This window comes from Bombina bombina, chromosome 6 (assembly GCF_027579735.1).
Source record: "Bombina bombina isolate aBomBom1 chromosome 6, aBomBom1.pri, whole genome shotgun sequence".
Lineage (NCBI taxonomy): Eukaryota > Metazoa > Chordata > Amphibia > Anura > Bombinatoridae > Bombina > Bombina bombina.
In genome coordinates, this window is record NC_069504.1 from 889,959,162 (window position 1) to 889,981,733 (window position 22,572).

General features: G+C 36.7%; 1 protein-coding gene and 1 long non-coding RNA gene across 2 annotated transcripts in view; one reads left to right on the top strand and one right to left on the bottom strand.

Moving 5' to 3' along the window:
* Window positions 1-886: 886 nt before the first annotated feature.
* Window positions 887-2,238, bottom strand: LOC128663885 (uncharacterized). The gene is made up of 2 exons (XR_008402909.1): window positions 2,206-2,238; window positions 887-1,056 (listed from the first exon to the last, which is right to left on the bottom strand). It is a non-coding gene; the product is annotated as an uncharacterized LOC128663885 (long non-coding RNA).
* Window positions 2,132-22,572, top strand: part of SLC2A4 (solute carrier family 2 member 4) — a 79,448-nt gene continuing 59,007 nt past the window's right edge. The window contains exons 1-2 of the mRNA XM_053718443.1: window positions 2,132-2,868; window positions 3,055-3,165. Of these exons, the coding sequence (XP_053574418.1) occupies window positions 2,830-2,868; window positions 3,055-3,165 (150 nt within the window). The 5' untranslated portion in view covers window positions 2,132-2,829. The remainder of the gene's footprint in view (window positions 2,869-3,054; window positions 3,166-22,572) is intronic.

A 22,572-nucleotide genomic window follows, 5' to 3' on the forward strand; every position in this document is an offset into this window, starting at 1 on the left:
GTTATGCAGGATCCATGTGTCTTGTGTGGGATTGATGTTGGCATATATCCATCATAGAGGAAGTACAGGGAGCATAGCTCTGGTATTTAGTGCATTTAGCTGGCATAATGAGGGCATCTGTTTGATTTGGGTCTCCTTGTGCATGTATGTCAGAAATATAGATTAATAGATAGATAGATAGATAGATAGATAGATAGATAGTCAAAATTGATTTCAAGGTATATTAACTTTAAATATTTCAGTAATACATATAAAAAAACACTATTTAAACGTTAATAAAATATTTCTTTATAAGAAAAACTGTTTATTTTGATTTAGTAATTAAGAGAAAGTCATGTTTCTGTAATACTGTTCTGGTGCACAATGACATATTCCACAAATATAAAAATAAAAGTGTCTTTTTTCAGTACACCATACCTAACAAAATAATACATTTTAAAATCCTCTCTTTTAGTTGCAACAAAGAAAGCAATTACTTTTTTCCAGAAGAGATTGGTCTGGGCATAAACAAAGCAGAAAATCCCTGTTTGCTATCTCTCAGAGTCATAGGAAGATTTACTCAGGCTGAATTGTGCCAAAAGATGACCTATCCATAAGAGGAGAGTTAGATGTTCAATTCTCAGGCTGAATTGTGCCAAAAGATGATCTATCCATAAGAGGAGAGTTAGATGTTCAATTCTCAAGCCAGGTCATCTTAAAAATAAGTCAGATAGTTTTAAGGTGTGTCAGCCTTACTTAAATAAAGGTGGTTAATCCCCTTGTGCTAAGGCTGAACTTTCAGTGGATATTGCTTTGATATGGGTAAACATAACAACTGTTATGAGTTCTACTTTTGTTAGAATTGTAATTATTATATGTGGAAACATATACACAAAGACACAGATACTGTCAGTTCACTGTCATATTTATTGTGTAATAAACCAGGACGAGAAGGCAGGCACCAGTCAGTGAGGAGATTGGTTGTGAACGTGGGCGTTAGCTGGAGAAAGATGTTATAGAAGTCACAAGCCAGGGGGGAGTAGACAGGCATCAGGGGGCTTGGTGATGATACGTCTTCTAGAGAAGGAGAGACCAATATACTTAGATAAAGTCCCATCTATCATTGCTGATTTTATCTAAGCAACTTGCACGTGTTCCATCAAAGAACCAGCCTCCTTCATCTCACTTAATAACCATGTGTGTTTTGTCAACATTACCCACAACAGTACAGGCATGAGGTTATGAATATGATCATTATAAATCAGAAAGAATGAAAGAGAGAGGGAGAAAAAGAGTGAAAGAAAGAAAGAGAGAAAAAAAGAAAGAAAGAGAGAAAAAAAGAAAGAAAGAAAAAAGAAAGAAAAAAAAGTCTGTGCTCTACCCTTCCTCTGCACTCCCCCTTCTACCTAGTATCAAGTGACGCTGGTATTTTAGTCCCTGTCACAAGCAAAAGGACATCATGTCACTCACTTGAACCCAGGACAGCTGCACACAAACCTCACAACCTTTCATGGAAGGGGGAGAGTTGTACAGGGGAAAATGAGAGGGATAGATAGATAGATAGATAGATAGATAGATAGATAGATAGATAGATAGATAGATAGATAGATAGATTATAGTATATCATTGTTTAAAAGTAATAATTTTAAATAAGACAACTATATAGTACAAATGTTTTATTATTATACAGTTAAATTCAAGCCGCAGCTAAAACTTTTGTCCCCAAAATTGTTAAAATATTGCTTCCTTCCTATTTTCTACAAAACTGGAGTTTCTGTCATTGTATTTCAGGAAAAAAATATTATACATATTTAGCATTTGTATAATTAAAGAAAGAAGTAGTATTATAAACAATGTGTGGTTACTAAATACAATAAGTGTATCTTTAAAAATTAATCAATAAATAAAGCATAACGTTTCCCCTAATCATGGGATAAATTCTAAATTTAGATTCACTCCATTAAAACATAAGGATAATACAATTATATAAGAAAAAAATTCAGCTTTTTCTAATGAAATCTGATCATACAGACCGTATTCATAGACTCATTATATTCCACTTGTAAACTTTACAACTGGTGGTAACATAAAAAAAAAGATATTACTAATAGTCATTATGTTTCTGACTTTATAACTTGATCTTAACAAATTAGATAGACAAATGCTTGTGTACAGTGTCTGCTTTTCTATGTGTGTGTGCTGCTTTGATACATAAATACTGCTCACCCATTCTCTGTATTTACCCATTGCTTGCAGTTCCTGTCACTCACTGACCCTATCTCTCATGCTAATTAGAATGTTAGAAACATACACATTAATAAATAGGCAGATGGAAATACTTTGGGTATAGAGGAGAGAATGCAACAGGTTTATGCCTCACACACGCCTCCTTCTGTCTCTCCTCCCCTAGTCTGCTTGCCTACTCCTTTAACTGCTTTAATTATACACGCACTTCATTACTTCCACAACACTGTCCCTCACACTCCCATTCCATGCTCTCCTTGCAATCTTTTGGCAACTTTTCAGGGTCTCTAGCTCACTAGAAACTTTTTTTTTTCTGTCTGTGTTTGTGTCTGTCCCTGTCTTTTAATTTCTTCACCTTTCCTGTTTCTCACTCCCTCTTTCTCTAACCTAATGTTTCCCTTATTTCAACAATTTCTTTTATTCCCAACTTTTCTTTACTTTAATTATTATAATCTCCGTTTGCACACTCTTTTGTAACTCTCACTGGGTGCTCCTCCACCCCCCCCACCACCAAAGCCACCTCTGACTCACATCCCAAGGTCACTTAGACGATTACTTGGAATATTCTGCACCTTCGTAGGAAGTTTTACAGTGATTGAAGGAAAGATGCCCTCAGGCGGATTCCAACCAGTTGAAGGGGGACAGGTAACAATGAAGAAGGGAGTGAGTAAAGGATGTAATGAACAGAAGCTGGAGGGGGGGGGGGGGACAAGGGTTAATTATGTAAGATGCCAAAAAAAATCATTCTTAAACTCATGGGATGAAGAGCACTACAGTATTACTATAGGAAATCCACTCCAAGCTTTGACCTCCTGACTCTTTGTCCTACAGCAGGTTGTCCGCTCGGGGGTCACAAAGACTCTTGTGCTGTCTGTTTTTACTGCCATCTTGGGGTCACTGCAATTTGGATACAACATTGGAGTCATCAATGCACCGCAAAAGGTAGGAGCAGTCTTACAATATGAGTGCACCATAAAATGTGCTTTATTATTCTGAAAATTATATTAACAATTTTAATAAATTGATTAAAAATAGCAATAATTGCTTTTAAAGGAAATCCCTGATTCCCAAATTACACGTTTTTTTGTTAAATGGATTATATATATATATATATATATATATATGTGTGTGTGTGTGTGTGTATGTATATGTCTGTGTGTGTATATATATATATATATATATTTATATATATACTGTATATATATATATTCCATATTTTAAAATATTATTGCCTACACATGGTTAAGTAAAAGCTGATTATATTTAAATTTAAGGTAAAAACAAATGTCTATTTTTTTATGAGTAGTACTGACGTATTGATTACTCACTGGCGGATAGGGACAACTCCCATAACTGTATTGGTAGGCAGGGACAAGTTTTTTTGTGCATTAACATATTACATGTAATGGATTCTCATCAGCTCATATAATTTCAACTAATTGGTGATAGTCAAGTGCGCCCTCCAGTTCTATCACTTCTCTTTGTTTATATATATATATATATATCTTTATTACATATTTTGAAATATTATTGCCTACACATGGTTAAGTAAAATCTGATTATATTCAAACTGAAAGTAATAAAAAAATGTCTGTTTGTGTATAAGTAGTCCTGATGCATTGATTACTCACTGGTCAACTCCCATAACTGTATTGGAAGACAGGGACAAGCCTCCATAAACACATGATATTAAAAGTAGGTTTGTTCAGTACTAGACTATATATTATACTACTATACTGTTTTAAATCAGCGTTTCTCAGCTTTTTATCAGTAGCTGTTACCCACAGAGGAATACTCTCCCTACATACACCTAACCACAACAAGTAAATATTACTCATTTAGAAACAGACATATTATCATAAAAATAAAACGGTCATGTGTATTCTAGGTCTTGGTAAATTATATTTTAATTTGTGTAGTGGTATATAAGGATTATAATTATTTGTATATGCTTGTGAATATATTTATATGTCCTCCACTACTAACTGCAGCTGTAGATACATTTTAGACATTTTAGAACAAAAATTAATAATAAAAATAATCTACAGAGAAAATACAGGCTCATATACAGGCTGGTAACATTTTACTTTACTTTCTAACATATAGGGGTTGACTATAATCTTGTTTTTGGAAGATAACGATTTCTGATATCCGTCTAGTATTGTCAGTCAGTTTTTCCAGTCATCAAAGTTCCAAAATGTTTTGCCATTAAAGGGACAGTAAACACCTTGTAATTACAAGGCATTGCTGTTGTGTTGCTATAGAATAACATATCAGCCAAGTCCTAATATATATATTATTATTATTATTATTAAAGACAAAAATAATTCTTTAATACCTTCACTTCTGAACCATTTCTCATCACTGTCTTGATGCCAATCATACACTATTGCACTCTACTATGCTTTAAACTATGCTTTAAAATGACAGTTAAATATAGTAGTGTTTTACATTCGATTTTAGCTGTTAAAGAGACACTGAACCCAATTTTTTTCTTTCGTGATTCAGATAGAGCATGACATTTTAAGAAACTTTCTAATTTACTCCTCTTATCAAATTTTCTTCATTCTCTTGGTATCTTTATTTGAAATGCAAGAATGTAAGTTTAGATGCCGGCCCATTTTTGGTGAACAACCTGGGTTGTTTTTGCTGATTGGTGGATAAATTCATCCACCAATAAAAAAAGTGGTGTCCAGAGTCTGAACCAAAAAAAAGCTTAAATGTCTTCTTTTTCAAATAAAGATATCAAGAGAATTAAGAAAAATTGATAATAGGAGTAAATGAGAAAGTTCCTTAAAATTGCATGCTCTATCTGAATCATGAAAGAAAAAATTTGGGTTCAGTGTCCCTTTAAATGAGCATGTTCTTGCTTGCCCCTCTATATGGGGACTCAGCAGACACCACATTACTCATCTAAATGACACATGGATGTACATTTTGGAGTCTCAAAGATTACTAGCAATGTTATGGAATTTTTATTGGATAGTTTAGCCCCATCTATCTGTTCACAGATTAAAGGGATAAAAACCCAATCTTTCTCTTTCCTCATTCAGATAGACTGCAATTCCGAACAACCTTCCAATCTACTTCTAACACTCAATTAGTTTTGTTCTCTTTGTATCCTTTGCTGAAAAGTATACCTAGGTAGGTGCAGAAGCTGTGATTGGTGGATACACATATATGCCTCTAGTCATTGGCTTTCAGCTAGCTCCCAGTAGTGCATTACTGCTTCTTCAACAAAATATACCAAAAGAACAAATAGCATCAGATAACAGAAGTAAATTAGAAAGTCGCACCAAAACTGCATGATCTATCTGACTCATGAAAACAATTGGGGGGTTATGTCTCTTTAAGTTAAACTGAGCAATATACTTAGTAAATCTGTATTCACATATTCTGTCTTCAAATTCTAGAATTGTGCTGATCTGCCTTTTTATTTTCTATTTTTTTATATTTTTTTATTGAGGTTATAAACAATAACTTGCAAATTGCAGAATACAAAATTAAGTCATCAAGAGCACATAATAAAAAATATTTTTTTTTAGTTTGTAGAAACATATTTGTCATTGAAGTCAAATTCTTGCCATATATGATATTTTTACAGGTCGCTCTGAGTAGAACCTTTAATTACCTATAGAGAAAGTTAAAAAAACATTTTTTTTATATAAATCATAATCTATGATTCCCCTTGTCTGTAGTGATAATGAAAACATATATCGTACCCCTGACAACACTTGGTGGCCACTCTTGGACCTGCTGACTAAGTATGAGTAGTAGGGGGTTCCTTAGGGCCGGTAAATCAGGGTTAATCTCGTGTTATATATCTCCTCAAAATTTGATTAGATCACTGGTGGAAAGTTGTCCCCAAATAACGTACAAAGCCTTTCATTGTTACATGTATCCAAGGGGGATTTAATGGGAGATTAGGTAAAGTAAGGTTTCGTGGGGTGCATTTTCCAGTGCTCACTTAGTAAGCAATAGGTGCAAGGGGGGGATGTTAGGTTGGCAGATTGATGCTATGGAGGTTACCATGACTGTTTGGTATATAAGTTGTATTGTATTATTTAAGGCAAATACACACTCCCTTACTGGTAATAAGATGTGTAAAAAGCAAATTCAAACACTTTCCAGTTGTGAATAGCACAATGAGTAGGTGATCTATGTATCTAGAGAGTATCTTTTAATTAGAGCCTTGATAGTGAGATATAGTAGATCTCAAAGCCAGATCTATAAAACTTGTAAATAAAAAATGCTCAGTATACAAGAGATATGACATAAACCACTAGATGCATGCAAGTTAAGCCCACGTTGCTGTCTTGGCCGCAGACAGCCCCGCAGGCATCATTCAAAATAGTGAAGGTTACATTACAAGCTGCATGTGATTACCTGATCAAATACCCTGATACCGTGTATAAAGATCTACTCTCTCCCTTATTACAATAAGTATATATTGTACATAACAGTCATCTTATTGTTTGAATCCGTACAGTAATAACAGAACCTAGATTATTATAATTGGGTATAGTTACATACATATAGCGGTGTATATTCCAGCTCAGCAAGTCAAGGTAAAAAGATACATAGGAAAGTACTTGCACACCTACATTCAAACATGTATAAAATATAAGGCTACACTTATATATCAAATAAAGGGAGCTATCTTGCTATGTAGAACAGAATACACCAATATAGTTAGGACCCAAAGGGGTATTAATCACACAGAGAATTGTGGCGTAGACATTTCAAATCTGTAGGAGCCAGATCTATATCAATGTGTAAAATATATAGCTGTAGACAATTACCTCCAATTATTGAGTATGCTCTAATGGTAAAAATATAAGCTACTTCTTCTGTAGCGGTTACTCCGATATATGGAACAATACCTATGCTGAAGACTTAGCTGTAAGCTCTCCTTCGTGGGTGTAGAGGAGTGTAACACAATAGAATATATCAACATGGTAGTAGCATATGTATTCCAATTAAAGCCTGTGAGAGGAATTTAAGATACTATAGGCATGTACAAAGCTCATAGTAGAATATAGATATCTAGATCAACAGGAAAATGTTTGTATACCTACATACAAATATGTATAAAATATTAAGCTACACTTATATATCAAATACAAGGAACCATTTTGTTATGTAGAACTGAATGCATCAATATAGTTAGGACCTAGAGGGGTATTAATATTGTGGCTTAGACAATTCATGTCTGCAGGAACCAGATCTAGATCAGTATGTACAACATATAGCTGCAGACAGTTACCTTCAATTATAAATGATAGAAGATTATAAATTGTGTTCGGTGTAGCATATAGTGTATGCTCTAGTATTAAAAACATAGGCTGTTTCTTCTGTAGCGGTTACTCAGATATATGGAAAAATCCCTATGCTGAGGTCTTAGCTGTAAGCGCTCATTTGTAGGTGTAAAGGAGTATAACTCACTAGAGTAAGTTAACATGTTAATAACATATGTTTTCCAATTAAAAGCCTGTAAGAGGAATGAGAGATACTATAGGCATGTACAAAGCCTATAATAGAATATAGATAGCTAAACCAACAAATACAACATGAACCAGTTAAATGCAAACTAAATTGTAAGTTTTGTGTAAGATAAATGTCCCATAAAGGTATATGAATCTAAGGCATCTGACACTAAAGTCACCAGAGACAGTTCCTAATGTTAATGGGTATTTGTAACACAGAAACTCCTCTAGTTATATCCTTGGGAAGCTCCCTTTGATCAATATAGCTAGCAAATGATATGGTCTGCATGATAGGGCATAATAAGATAATGAAGGATGAATCCTATGGAGGTGCGCACAGCTGATAAACAAGACCCAGCTTAAATAACAATCTCAGGGAAAGCGAAGTTCCTGGAACAGCCAGCAACCAGTATGAAACGGGTATGAAACGGCAGCACTCTTGGAGAGGAATAGTTGTAAAAGTCTGTAGAAGCAGAAAAAAGAGAGGCGCCTTATGGGACAGTATCGTAGTACAGTGGTAAAGGCAGGAGACAGCACACACAACGAGTCAGGATACTCACAAAAATGATGGCATAAACGTATGCCTCACTAAACAGGACGGGACCTTAGTCGCCCGCCAGACGGACCAATGGAAAGATAGATCCGGAACTCCAGGGTCCAATCTGCAGCTACAGGAGGTAGAATCGTCAGAGGAACGAGTAGCCCGTGATAGGACCAATTACTGTTAGCTCTTAGTATGAGTGGCAGGTAACCGGACCAACCAATAAACAGTATACAAAAGAGCGGGGATATCGTAAAAGCTAATTTATTAAAATCACTGTTAAAACATATAGTTTATATGAAATGACAACAACAACAACAACAACGCGTTTCTCGACCTTCCGGTCGTTTCATCAGGTTGTTGTTGTCATTTCATATAAACTATATGTTTTAACAGTGATTTTAATAAATTAGCTTTTACGATATCCCCGCTCTTTTGTATACTGTTTATTGGTTGGTCCGGTTACCCGCCACTCATACTAAGAGCTAACAGTAATTGGTCCTATCACGGGCTACTCGTTCCTCTGACGATTCTACCTCCTGTAGCTGCGGATTGGACCCTGGAGTTCCGGATCTATCTTTCCATTGGTCCGTCTGGCGGGCGACTAAGGTCCCGTCCTGTTTAGTGAGGCATACGTTTATGCCATCATTTTTGTGAGTATCCTGACTCGTTGTGTGTGCTGTCTCCTGCCTTTACCACTGTACTACGATACTGTCCCATAAGGCGCCTCTCTTTTTTCTGCTTCTACAGACTTTTACATAATAAGATAAACAAAAAAAGCCTTCATAAAACTGAAAACGTCGCACATACCACATTTAGGATATTGTTGCTGCAGTTAGTAGGTAGCACAACTGACTTTCCGGAAACATATCTTAAAAAAACCATTTAAACGTGCTAAGCAAATTGAATTAGGTACTCTATAAAGACATAGCTTACAACTATCAAATCTGAGACAAACTCAACTTTCAAACTTATATGTACTTCAGTCAATGTTGAAGTTGCAAAATAGATTTTAAATATGAAGATGAACCAGCATTAGTCCTTAGTCACTTAGGAAGCAGTGTTCGCATTATACAAAACATTACTATGTACAACTCATATTCTAACCCACACCAATTCACAAAAAATAAGTATGAGTCAGCCAGATATTAGTAAAGTTTAACCAATTCCAGAGTGTCTCCGTGCTGTCAAATGGCACATCAAGGAAGATCATATTGAAGAATATTTTCCCGGTGCGGAGATACAGGAACTTACGCTCCCATTCACTTCAAGAGCACCACTCTGAACAGATTGAAGCTGATCTCCTTTCTTCATTAGCAGCATTTCATGTCGTAGGTGTCCTGCAAGTGCGGATCTAAGAAGACATGTCACACCGCTAATACTTTGTCCCCAGCTAATCCATACATGACCATGAGATATAGGCAGAGGGTCAGTCTCGATTGTTGTGTAGATCTCAGGTTTTGTCTCCTTTAATGCTGTAGCATACTTAGGTAAAGATAGTAGATCGGTTGGCTGTTTTGCTATTAGCCCTTTCAGCATGTAAGTCTCATTCTCTGAGGGCTCAGGATCATCTGACCGAAAAGGCAAGGTCTGTTCTCAAACATTCTGGAGCGTTGGAATACAATCAACAGCTACATTTCCGCGGTTAGGATCTGAAAACCTTCCTTGATGTCGGTGCACAGATTACTAAGTATTAGCTCAATCCTAGTCTTCATGTTCAAACTTGGAAGGGTGATAGTCTATTAGGCTCCAGGTCTGTGTCCGAGGAATAGGATATGAAATGGAAATGTTTTGCCGCTATATGAGTGGAATTAGTACCTCCAAGTCAGAAGCTCTCTGTAACTCCGTAATCCTTATAGATTTAGTAGCTCCTTGACACTAGGAAGTATCCTTTGTAATTGTTTTCGCTTTTGCAATGAAGCCTCCTCGCCAGCTGAAAGATGGCCGCTCGCAGAGGTCTCGGCACAGGGCGTCACAACATTAGGCAGAATTGCTTTACTTGCCGCCATCCCATAGCCTTCGCTCGCAGAGGTCTCGGCACAGGGCGTCACAACATTAGGCAGAATTGCTTTACTTGCCGCCATCCCATAGCCTTCAGACTTCTAATGTAAAATCTATGAGCTCGTAGACGCCCTGTTACTATAAATTAGGCTGGGCTGAACGGCCGAATATACGGTTATTTGTAGTATATAGCCAGAGCTATGTCAGTATGCGACCGTTCAGTCCCAGAGCTTGCTCTGCCCCCAAGTCCTAATATTTTTTAAAACAAATGAACATGTTTTTATACTTAAATTACTTTTCAGTAACCAAACGTCACCTACCATTTGCCTTATTTAGAGTAGCGAATCTGGGCTTTAGTCTGCAGACAACAACAATTGAATTGTTTTGCATTTGTTATCAGTTTAAACCAGTTAGGGACAGATATGTAGCAGGGTTATAGCCTTGAGAAATCAGCAGGGTACAGTTCAAGGTCTGATGATTAGAAATTGCTCTATTTTCAAAGCTAAATTACAGGGAAAAGATGTGTCTATCTTCCTAACAGCACACCTTTTTTTGGTGTTGCTTTGAGTATCAGCGCTGATTACTTTAAGTCTACAATATGAACTTATCATGGCCATATAGGTTGTTTTAAAGTTATTTTTGACTTAGGTTGTTTTTTCCAGCGTCTAGACGCATATAGGAGGTGGTGCTTGCATTTTGAATGACTGTTTTGGGTGTGTTTGTGTTTTGTATATAATATGATGTATATCTTTTTATGATACTTGTATATGCTCATTTTGTTGCAGTTCAGGAGTTTAATGCAATAATTAAAAAGTGTTTAAAAGGATGCTGTATTCCCTGTCTTTCTATAGGACTATCTAACAGTCATAGGTCCTATTCTTTCTAATTTTGTTGAAGATATATATATATATATATATATATATATACACTCCATACTGAAAAAATATATAAATCATATATAGAATATATATATATATATATATATATATATATATATATATTGTATATATTTTACAGTATGTATAATAATTTGTAATTATTATTATTTTTTTTTAACATTTTATATTTAATATTTCAATAGTGCACATTGAAGTTAGCAATTCTTCATTACAGTAACCAGACGATGTATTAGACCTAAATTCGTGAACCCCGAATCGCGTTATGCACATTTTACATTTTAATGTTCTTCACATAAAAATGTAATTCTTATTATTAAATATATTTCTATATATAGCTTATAATGTTAATGTAAAATGGATATCTATACCTATATATCTATAGGAATATATATAAAAATATGTATTTACAATAAAAATTATATTGTTCCGTATGTGAAGAACATTGGAATGTGAACTATTCATAACTCCTATTCAAGCAAGCCAAGTTCAGGCCGAGCTGGTAAAATTTGAATATTTTATTTGTAATAAATAATAAAACGCAGGAACAAGCAAATCCAATTAACTCTTAAAAACAACCGGCAACCCTTAGCGTCTGACGCATTTCAACATTTGCCATTTTCATAGACCATAACTCCTGTCAGGTTAACGTGCGAGTGATAGGTGTTTTTTTCTTCTATTGTGTCCATTGATGTCTATGGGGAGAATACATTAACGTGGTCACATAACTTGGTTAGTGTGCCGGTTTTCACTCTTGCACAAACTTTTTACTTTCAACATTTAGTGCACTCGCTACCCGACGTGTGCAAAAAGCTTCTGTATAGCGAAGTTTACACTCGAGCAGGAGCACTAAATAGCGCTGCACTCATAATCTAGGCATATGTTGTCAGTGTGTTTTGCCCTACTTTTGGGGTACTAGGTAGTAACTCAGTTATCTTGGTTTTATCAAGTCCTTTTAGCTGATGAATTTTGATGGGTGAAAAATGGCCTTATAAAGGCATCATCAAGTTTGGGATCAGAAAAAACATTGCTGCAGATAAAGCATAAAAATGTCTAATTGTGATCACGTCAACATTGAGAAGGGCTCAGTGGCAGGTGTTAACATGCTGATAATTATCATACGAGAGAAATACAAGTCATAATGCCAGTTCTCTCCATTTCATTTCATACACAGATTATGTGACTCCTTTCATTATGGCAAATTTAATCTGCACAGTAAAGTTGCCTAATTTCTTAAGCACACTTTACCTTAAAGGGATAGTAAACCCCAAAATTGTCTTTTATGATTCAGATAGAACATACAATTTTAAACAACTTTCCAATTTAATCCTATTATAACATTTTCTTAATTCTCTTATCCATTGCTGAAGAGACAGCATTGCACTACTGACAGGAAGCTGAAAATATCGATTTAGCCAATAACAAGTGACAAATGTTTGCAGACACCAATTAGTAGCAGCTCCCACTAGTGTATGATATGTGTGTATTCATTTTTTAAGGGATACTAAGAGAACGAAGCACATTTGAAAATAGAAGTGAATTTAAAAGTGTCTTAAAATGACATGCTCTATCTGAATCATTCAAGTTTAATTTTGACTTTCCTATTTCTTTAAGGGGCATTACAGTCATTTGTTTTTTTAATTTTGCAAGTTTACAATTAGTAAAAAACTGTCTATTACACAAAACACATTTTCTTTGCTTCAAGAAAGAAGTAGTGAAAATCTGAAAACATACTGTAGGTTTGCTTATCTTGGTGAGATCTTACTAGATTTAGTAAATTGAGATGTGCATTAAGAGGTTTTGTGAACCTCCGAAAGCGGAAGAAGGTGGCCCTTTTTGCTGCTTTGCTATTTTCGTGGCAGAATTCATTCTTGTGCAACAGCATGATGCAAAAATCTGGATTTGCACAGATTTTAGCATTGTGCTGGTGCACAAGAATGAATTCAGCAATGAAAATAGCCGAGCGGCAAAAAGGGCCACCTTCTTCCGCATTTAGAGGTTCTTGAAACCTCTTAATGCTGCGGGGGGGGGGGAGCATTTTATTGCTGGGGCATTATTTTATTGCAGGGGGGCTGGGGGCATTATTTTATTGCAGGGGGGCTGGGGACATCATTTTATTGCAGGGGGCTGGCCTGGGGGCTTCATTTTATTGCTGTGGACATAATTTATTTCAGTGGGGCTGGTGGCATCATTTATTGCAGGGGGTTCAGGGCATCATTTATTGCAGGGGGGCTGCAGGTATCATTTTATTGCTGGGGGCATCATTTTACTGCAGCAGGCTGGGGGCATCATTTTATTGCAGGGGGGCTGGGGGCATCATTTTATTGCAGGGGGCCTAGAGACATCATTTTATTGCAGGGGTGCTGGCCTGGGGGCTTCATTTTATTGCTGTGGGCATCATTATTGCAGCGGGCTGGTGGCATCATATATTGCAGGGGGGAGCATCATTTTATTGCAGGGGTGCTGGGGGCATCATTTTACTGCAGCGGTGCTGGGGCATCATTTATGATTTGACTCCTATTGGTGTGGTGCATGTTACGTTAGTCACTAATAAAAGCTAGACTTGTGCTCGGCGGAAAAATTTGTTTGTTTTGGACCGATTTGGATTTTTTCGAATTTTGTTTTCGGATCGATTCGAATTCGGATTCATTCGAATGTATTCATTTTGGATTCATTCAGACTCTAATAAATTTGGATGTATTCCGTTCGGATTCGTATCGTAAATTCGGAAGTTCGGTATGTGTTAGGTGGGATGTGCTGTGTATTAGACTAGTATTATGTACTGTATATTAGGTGTAACCCATCTGAATCAACATAAGTACAAACTTCACAGGTACCAGCTACACAATATGCACAGAGCTAGCAGAGGTATATAACGTAGTATACAGTACATAATACTAGTGTAATACACCGCACATCCCACCTAAGTACCAACCTCACAGGTACCAGCTACATAATGTGCCCTGCACAGAGCTAGCAGAATTATATAACCTAATATACTGTACAATACTAGTGTAATTGTGATTAGTCCATTGCCATTCGAATGCAATGAATAAATCCGAACTAATTCGGATTTATTAGTTACAAATGCATTTTGATTAGTTTAGTTTCGTTGCTAGGGTAATTCGGAAATTTGAATCGATCTGAAGCTCCGAATTTGACAAATTTGTCTGAATTTCGATTTGGAACGAAATGAAAAGCACATGTCTAATAAAAGCTCAATACCAAAGCTTGGCATGCCATCATGTGTCACAATACCTCAAGATATGGATTTAAAATTGTATAAAGAAAATACCACACAACTGTAATTTGTAGCTAACCAGCTTGCCTTAGTTACAGTAAGTACCTGCAACTATTTCAGTTGCTTCCCAATTTCTATACATTTTTGCTTTGGGTTTCATGGTATTAACATCTGTAAGATTATGGGGATATTGGACATCAATGTCTAATGTCTACAGCAAAGAATGTAACTGCAAAGTTAAACTTTCATTTCATTGTAACTTGGTGTAACTAAGGTACTTTTTGTTTAAATGTAAGAATGTGTCTGTGTGGGCTGTGTGTGTGTGGGCTGTGTGTGTGTGGGGGGGCTGTGTGTGTGTGGGCTGTGTGTGTGTGTGTTGGCTAGTTGTGTGTGTGTGGGGGGGATCTGTGTGTGTGGGGTGTGTGTGTGTGGGGGGGGCTGTGTTGTGTGTGTGTGGGGGGGGGCTGTGTGGCGTGTGTGTGGGGGGGCTGTGTGGCGTGTGTGTTGGCTGTGTGGTCTGTGTGGTGTGTGTGTGGGGGATCTGTGTGTGGGGGGGGCTGTGTTGTGTGTGTGGGGGGGGCTGTGTTGTGTGTGTGGGGGGGGCTGTGTGGCATGTATGTGTGTCTGTGTGTGTGTGTGTGTGTGTGTGTGTGTGTGGGCTGTCTGTGTGTGTGGGCTGTGTGTGTGGGCTGTGTGTGTGGGCTGTGCTGAAATAAACAGCTGAACAGTAACCATGATTATTAATAGGCATGTGGACTTGGATCATTCTTAATGAAAAAGGCGTCCACTCGCGGTATTCAGCTTTTTTCGCAGCAGGATTCTTTCTCGTGAAGTGCAACACACTAATGACTAGATTACATGCAATATGTTTTTCTTTAGGCTCCCGTGAGCATCTTCAGCCTCGCTAGCCTCACCAGTCCTTATGTTATTAAATAGTAATTAATAACATAAGGACTGGTTAGGCTAGCGAAGGCTGAAGACGCTCGATGGAGCCTATAGAAAAATCATATCATGCAGTCAGCGCTCGACTTGTAATCTCCGCATAAGATATGTGCAAAACCAGATCTTAGTGTGTTGCACTTTCACAAGAAGAAATACGGCTCTGAAAGGAGCTGAATACCGCGAGCGGCTGCCTTTTTCTGCATTCAGATTATCCTGAATGATCCGAATGCATGTGAATAATAATTACCCTGCTCTCACACATAAGCTAAATATTATTCCTGTGCGAATTAAAGTTGCACTAAACACAACATAAATGCATTTAAAATATATGAACACTCACATATACACCATTCTAATAAAAAAATATACATATAAATATTATTTAAAAAATTACAAGGGTTTAAAGGTATTTGACAAGGTGTTTTACTGCAAAGGGCCATTATATATATATATATATATATATATATATATATATATATAAATCATTAAAATTATGGGGGGAGATAAAAAACTGAAATTAAAATCCTCCATGTCTCAAAATTAAATCAATTTAAATATTTGCATAGGAAATTAGCACATCTAGGCAAGATTCCCTGCTCGCTTTTCCCCAGAAATACCTCATATACAATGTGACCAATGCACAAGAGAATTCTAGTTAAGATATGCAAATTAGATATGCAAATTCTCATTTTTTTGCTTCAAAATACTGTTTTAACACAGCTATCCTTTTAACAGGATTTTTCAGCAAACTAGAAATCACTCACTAGACAGCCTGTTTGGTTCTGTTTGGAACTCATCAGTAGGAGATAGATTTCTGGTTGCTGCATTGGTAAAGCTATTTTCAAAGTTAAACCAAAATTCATTAAAATTATGGGGGCGGATAAAAAACTGAAATTTAAATCCTCTATGTCTCAAAATTAAATTAATGTAAATATTTGCATAGGAAATTAGCACATCTAGGCAATATTCCCCGCTCGCTTTTCCCCAGAAATACCTCATATACAATGTTACCAATGCACAAGAGAATTCTGGGTAAGATATGCAAATTCTCTGTTTTTTTGCTTCAAAATACTGTTTTAACACAGCTATGCAGCAACCAGAAATCTATCTCCTACTGATGAGTTCCAAAAAGAATGAGATTTCTAGTTTGCTGCAATAATCCTGTTAAAAGGATAGCTGTGTTAAACCAGTATGAGAGAGTGTGAGAGCGACCAAACAAAACACCAAATTTAACATACCTGCTCCCCATTTGAAATATCATTTTTAATCAATATTAATATTTAATAGTGTTTTTTTAGTGTGTTCTATGTATTTAAAAAAAATATATTTATATATATTTGTATATAGCTATATATATATATTTTACAATATAATAATCATATATATATATATATATATATATTTAAAAATAAGTAGAACATTTTCTTCTATGTGAAGAACATTGGAATGTAAAATATTTATAATTCTTGTATAGTGCACTTCGTTAAATGTGGTCGGGTTAGCGCACAAATGAAGGTGTTCTTTTGCCCACTCCATTAAAGTTTATGGGGAGAAGTTAGTGCGGTCTCTATATCCAAGTCCAACAGGTAATGCACGTTGGCTTTCACCCGCATGCAAACATTTTACTTTTAATTTGTAATAACCCCCGCGTGTTAAAAGTTTACTTCTGGCGCTGTTTTTGCGGGAGTGAAAGCTCTAAATAGCACGGCACTTGTAATCTGGTCCATACAGTTTATGTAGGTTTGCTCTGACTTTTTTTAAGGCTCATTAAAGGTATGATACAAGCGGAAGAGATCATGAGGCTGGATTGATATTGCTCATAGCAGGCAAAAAAGCAGTGCAGGGGATGTAATATTATACTGCAGGGAATGTAAGCGCTATACTAAAGTCTAGCATGACTAATAGATGTCACAAAAAGTGCTGGATAAATGCAAGTTTTATCTTATGCATTTTACTACTCACAGCCAGTAAAGAAAGGATGTCAGGGAATGTCAGGCCTACCCGAGATCTGATGTGGCTAAAAGAACACTACAGGTGACCTGAGACAATCCAGTTCTGGAATGGTGGTGTGTAGCTCACACAAAAAGGGACTGAGAAGAAAGTGATTTTAGGTTTATTACTGGTGTGGGTGGGAGCTGGCATAAACATGTCTGGATGATATTTTAGGCTTGCTTGAGCTCTAAAGTGGCTGGTAGCTGGCACAAAAGGGACAGCAAACAATGTAAAGCTGGTTTGAGGACTTTTGAGGTTCATAAATTGTACTGAAGGAATACAGAAAATATAAGGCTTGTTTTGCATTCTAGTAGGCATGATCGTAGCAGGCAAAACTGATATATGGTCTAATGTGGCTCATAGCTAACAACAAAAATGGCCTGCATTGAATGTGATACTGGCCTGATATCTTATAAATGCACTAAAGGGGCCTCGGGCGATTTGAGGATCAACAGATGAAACTATGGTAGCCTTTCTGGGTGTGTATCCTTTTAGAGCTCCTGAATTACATGGTATGTATACTTTTAGAGCCCCTGAATTACATGCTGTGTATGCTTTTACAGCCCCTGAATTACATGGTATATATGCTTTTAGAGCCCCTGAATTACATGGTATATATGCTTTTAGAGCCCCTGAATTACATGGTGTGTATCCTTTTAGAGCTCCTGAATTAAATGGTATGTATACTTTTAGAGCCCCTGAATTAAATGGTATGTATACTTTTAGAGCCCCTGAATTACATGGTATGTATGCTTTTAGAGCCCCTGAATTACATGGTATGTATACTTTTAGAGCCCCTGAATTACATGGTATGTATGCTTTTAGAGCCCCTGAATTACATAGTTAGTATGCTTTTAGAGCCCCTGAATTACATAATATGTATGCTTTTAGAGCCCCTGAATTACATATTATGTATGCTTTTAGAGCCCCTGAATTACATAGTATGTATGCTTTTAGAGCCCCTGAATTACATGGTATATATGCTTTTAGAGCCCCTGAATTACATAGTATGTATGCTTTTAGAGCCCCTGAATTACATGGTATATATGCTTTTAGAGCCCCTGAATTACATAGTATGTATGCTTTTAGAGCCCCTGAATTACATGGTATGTATGCTTTTAGAGCCCCTGAATTACATAGTATGTATGCTTTTAGAGCCCCTGAATTACATGGTATATATGCTTTTAGAGCCCCTGAATTACATAGTATGTATCCTTTTAGAGCCCCTGAATTACATGGTAGATATGCTTTTAGAGCCCCTGAATTACATGGTGTTATGATTTTAGAGCCCCTGAATTACATGGTGTGTATGCTTTTAGAGCCCCTGAATTACATGGTGTGTATGCTTTTAGAGCCCCTGAATTACATGGTATGTATGCTTTTAGAGCCCCTGAATTACATGGTATGTATGCTTTTAGAGCCCCTGAATTACATAGTATGTATGCTTTTAGAGCCCCTGAATTACATAGTATGTATGCTTTTAGAGCCCCTGAATTACATGGTATATATGCTTTTAGAGCCCCTGAATTACATGCTGTGTATGCTTTTAGAGCCCCTGAATTACATGGTGTGTATGCTTTTAGAGCCCCTGAATTACATGGTGTGTATGCTTTTAGAGCCCCTGAATTACATGGTATGTATGCTTTTAGAGCCCCTGAATTACATGGTATGTATGCTTTTAGAGCCTCTGAATTACATAGTATGTATGCATTTAGAGCCCCTGGTGTGTATCCTTTTAGAGCCCCTGAATTACATAGTATGTATGCTTTTTAACCCCTGAATTACATGGTATGTATGCTTTTTGAGCCCCTGAATTACATGGTATGTATGCTTTTTGAGCCCCTGAATTACATGGTATGTATGCTTTTAGAGCCCCTTAATTACATGGTATGCATGCTTTTAGAGCCCCTGGATCACAGGGTGTGTATCCTTTTAGAGCCCCTGAATTACATGGTATGTATGCTTTTAAAGCCCCTGGATCACAGAGTGTGTATCCTTTTAGAGCCCCTGAATTACATGGTATGTATGCTTTTAGAGCCCCTGAATTACATGGTGTGTATCCTTTTGGAGCCCCTGACTCACAGGGTGTGTATCCTTTTGGAGCCCCTGACTCACAGGGTGTGTAACCTTTTAGAGCCCCTGAATTACATGATATGTATGCTTTTAGAGCCCCTGAATTACATGGCATGTATGCTTTTAGAGCTGCACAAATTTGAATTACAGGCTGTGCATCATATTAGAGCCCCTGGATTACAGGGTGTGCATCATATTAGAGGCCCTGGGTTACAGCGTGTATTTCCTTTGGAGCCCCTGGATTACAGTGTGTATATCCTATAAGATTTGCCTGATTACAAGATGTACGTCCTATTAGATTTGCCTGATTACAAGATGTACGTCCTATTAGATTTGCCTGATTCCAGGATGTACATCCTATTTGAGACCATTTTACAGTGAGTATTTTCTCACTCAAATGTTTATTTTACCAATATTTTGGGGTTTATGTCTGATTAAAGTTATGGTAAAGTTTCTAATTCGAATGATCAAATCCGGAATGGAAACACTGTTTTAGATGTACTTTAATTCATACATTCTAATGAAGATATACTATACTATAACATACTTTTTAATATAGTGATGAAATTCTAATATCTGGCGCTCCTGCCAACAACCTCAAAAGTAAATTTTATTTTTGTGAGCTAATGGTTTTGACTGTTCTTCAATCGGCACTCTGGCCACACAAAAATTGTGTGAGTGACGTATGGCTAGAGCGCCGATTGGAGAACAGTCATAACCGTTAACTCACAAAAATAAAAATTACTTTTGAGGTGGGCAGCAGGAGCACCGGGTATTACATTTTCATTGCTATCTTAAAAAGTAAGTTATAGGGTATCTTCTTTAGAATGGATTCATTAAAGTCCATCTAAAATAGTGTTGCCATTCTGGATCTGATTATACGAACTGGAAACTTTCCAACACTTTAAAGCTGTAATTTGAGTCTGCCTGGTTTTCAGGAGAAAATTCATATTAGTACTCCTGGGCTGAATTATGTATATCCTACTAATACTTAGAATTTCAGAGTGAATTTGCTATTAAAAGATTGAGGGTGCTAAATTGTAAATCTCAGACCTGTCAACTTTGGTAAATATTTAACACTGTGCAAAAATTTGCATGTATAATGATGTCTAGCTTCAGCTGGTTTTTGCAAGATCACAAATACTGCTTGTAATATAAGTAATCTGTCCATGCATTTAAAAGACTATAATACAGGTGCCATATTAAAAATATTTAATATGGTTGTTATTAAGTACTTAGCACATGCTAATTAGCTGATTAGTGTATAATATTAATATACTATATATATTATAATATAATGTAACAAATTATTATAATATATTTTGGTTGATTCCAGTTTTTAGGGGCTATGTACTTTAGGTGTCCCAAAGGAATAGAATTTATGTTATATTAAAGGAATACACACAAAGAAATGAAGACATCACTATACTCCTGATAATGCAGTCAATAATCATGTAAATGGTACAATGTCCCATAGGTGTCAGATAAGGCAATTAACTGATTGCTATTGGGGAGCCCGTCTGTATGGGAGTGCGATTGTAATGTCCACTAGCCCTTTGAGCCCTCTTACCAGATTCAGTCCTCTTCTACCAACAACACGGGCATTCTCTCTGCCTCTCCAAGTGTGTGTAGACTTCTCCAGTGCGGCTGGCGTCTCTGTGGATTTTTCTGTAGGTCAAATGCATGTCTGCCACTATTGCTGCATACTCCAGGGTGACATGTTTATTTTATTTCCTCTATATGGAGTTCATTTTCCTTTCCTCTCTTTTTTTGTTATGCCCATGGTACTTTCGCCCTAGGACAGCCTCAAATTAGGGTAGGAAATACTTCTAATGGGTACTATTACTCAGGACATACTATTTCAAGTACTCTTTAGTATATGTTACAAGGTTTTATTAGCCTGTTTTGACTCCCGTTAGTCATACTTTATTAATTTATCTTATTTGATTTGATTAAATTTGACATGACTTTCTCTTGTAAGATGTATCGAGTCCACGGATTCATCCATACTTATGGGAAATTCTCCTTCCCTACAGGAAGTGGCAGAGAGAGCACCCACAGCAGAGCTGTCCATATAGCTCCTCCCTTAGCTCCACCCCCCAGTCATTCTCTCTCGCTTAACTGCTAGGAAGGGCAAAGTGAGTGTGGTGACAAAAATGTTAGTTTTTATTTTCTCAAGGAAAAGTTGGTTATTTTAAATGGTACCGTTGTGTACTATTTACTCTCTGGCAGAAAAGGGATGAAGATTTCTGCAAGGAGGATGATGATCTTAGCATTTTGTAACTAAGATCCACTGTTGTTCTCACAAGGGCTGAAGAGTACAGGAAAACTTCAGTTGGGGAAACAGTTTGCAGGCTAACTGCATTAAGGTATGTTCAGTCTTTTTTTTTTCTAGACAGACTGTGTTATTTCTAGAAAAGGCTGGCAATATCTCCATGAGGGAAAGGTAAGCTGTATTCAGTAAAAGAGGAATCCAAGCTTGCAGAAAGGGCTCATAGTTACTCGTGACACTAATAGGAAAAAACGTTTTGGTTTAATTACAAATAAAATGTTTTTTGAGGGACTTTAAGGGGTCTTTGTGGCTTATTTAAGGCTTATTAACCCACATGGCTAGTTTAAGAAACACTCTGTGGTGTTTTTTAGGCCCCATAACATCGAGTGAGGTGGGAGGGGCCTATTTTCAGTTGCACAGTTTATTTACCTCAGAAGCATCCAGCTACTTCTCCAGAGATTCCTGCTGTATTTGAGGGCTGTAAAGAGGTTTTTTTTCCCCACAAATCGTTCCTAAAGGGCAGGTAGGCGCCGCAGCAGAGCTGTGGCAAGGTACTGAACATTATTTTACCGGTTTTTAATTTTTTTCAATCCGGTTTTTACATTAAGGGGTTAATTGTTTATTTGCATACTGGTGCAAAGTTACTAAGGCTTTATGATGCTACTATAAAAATTTAGTTTTGTTTACTGCTTTTTTACACTATTTTGCAGAGTTTGTGCAGCTTTTTTTCTCTTAAAGGCACAGTACTGTTTTTGTTTAAAGTGTTATTTTCTTTGATTAAAGTGTTTTCCAAGCTTGTTTGTTTCATTACTAGCCTGTTTAACATGTCTGACACCAAGGAAAATCCTTGTTCTATGTGTTTAGAAGCCATTGTGGAACCCCCTCTTAGAATGTGTCGCACTTGC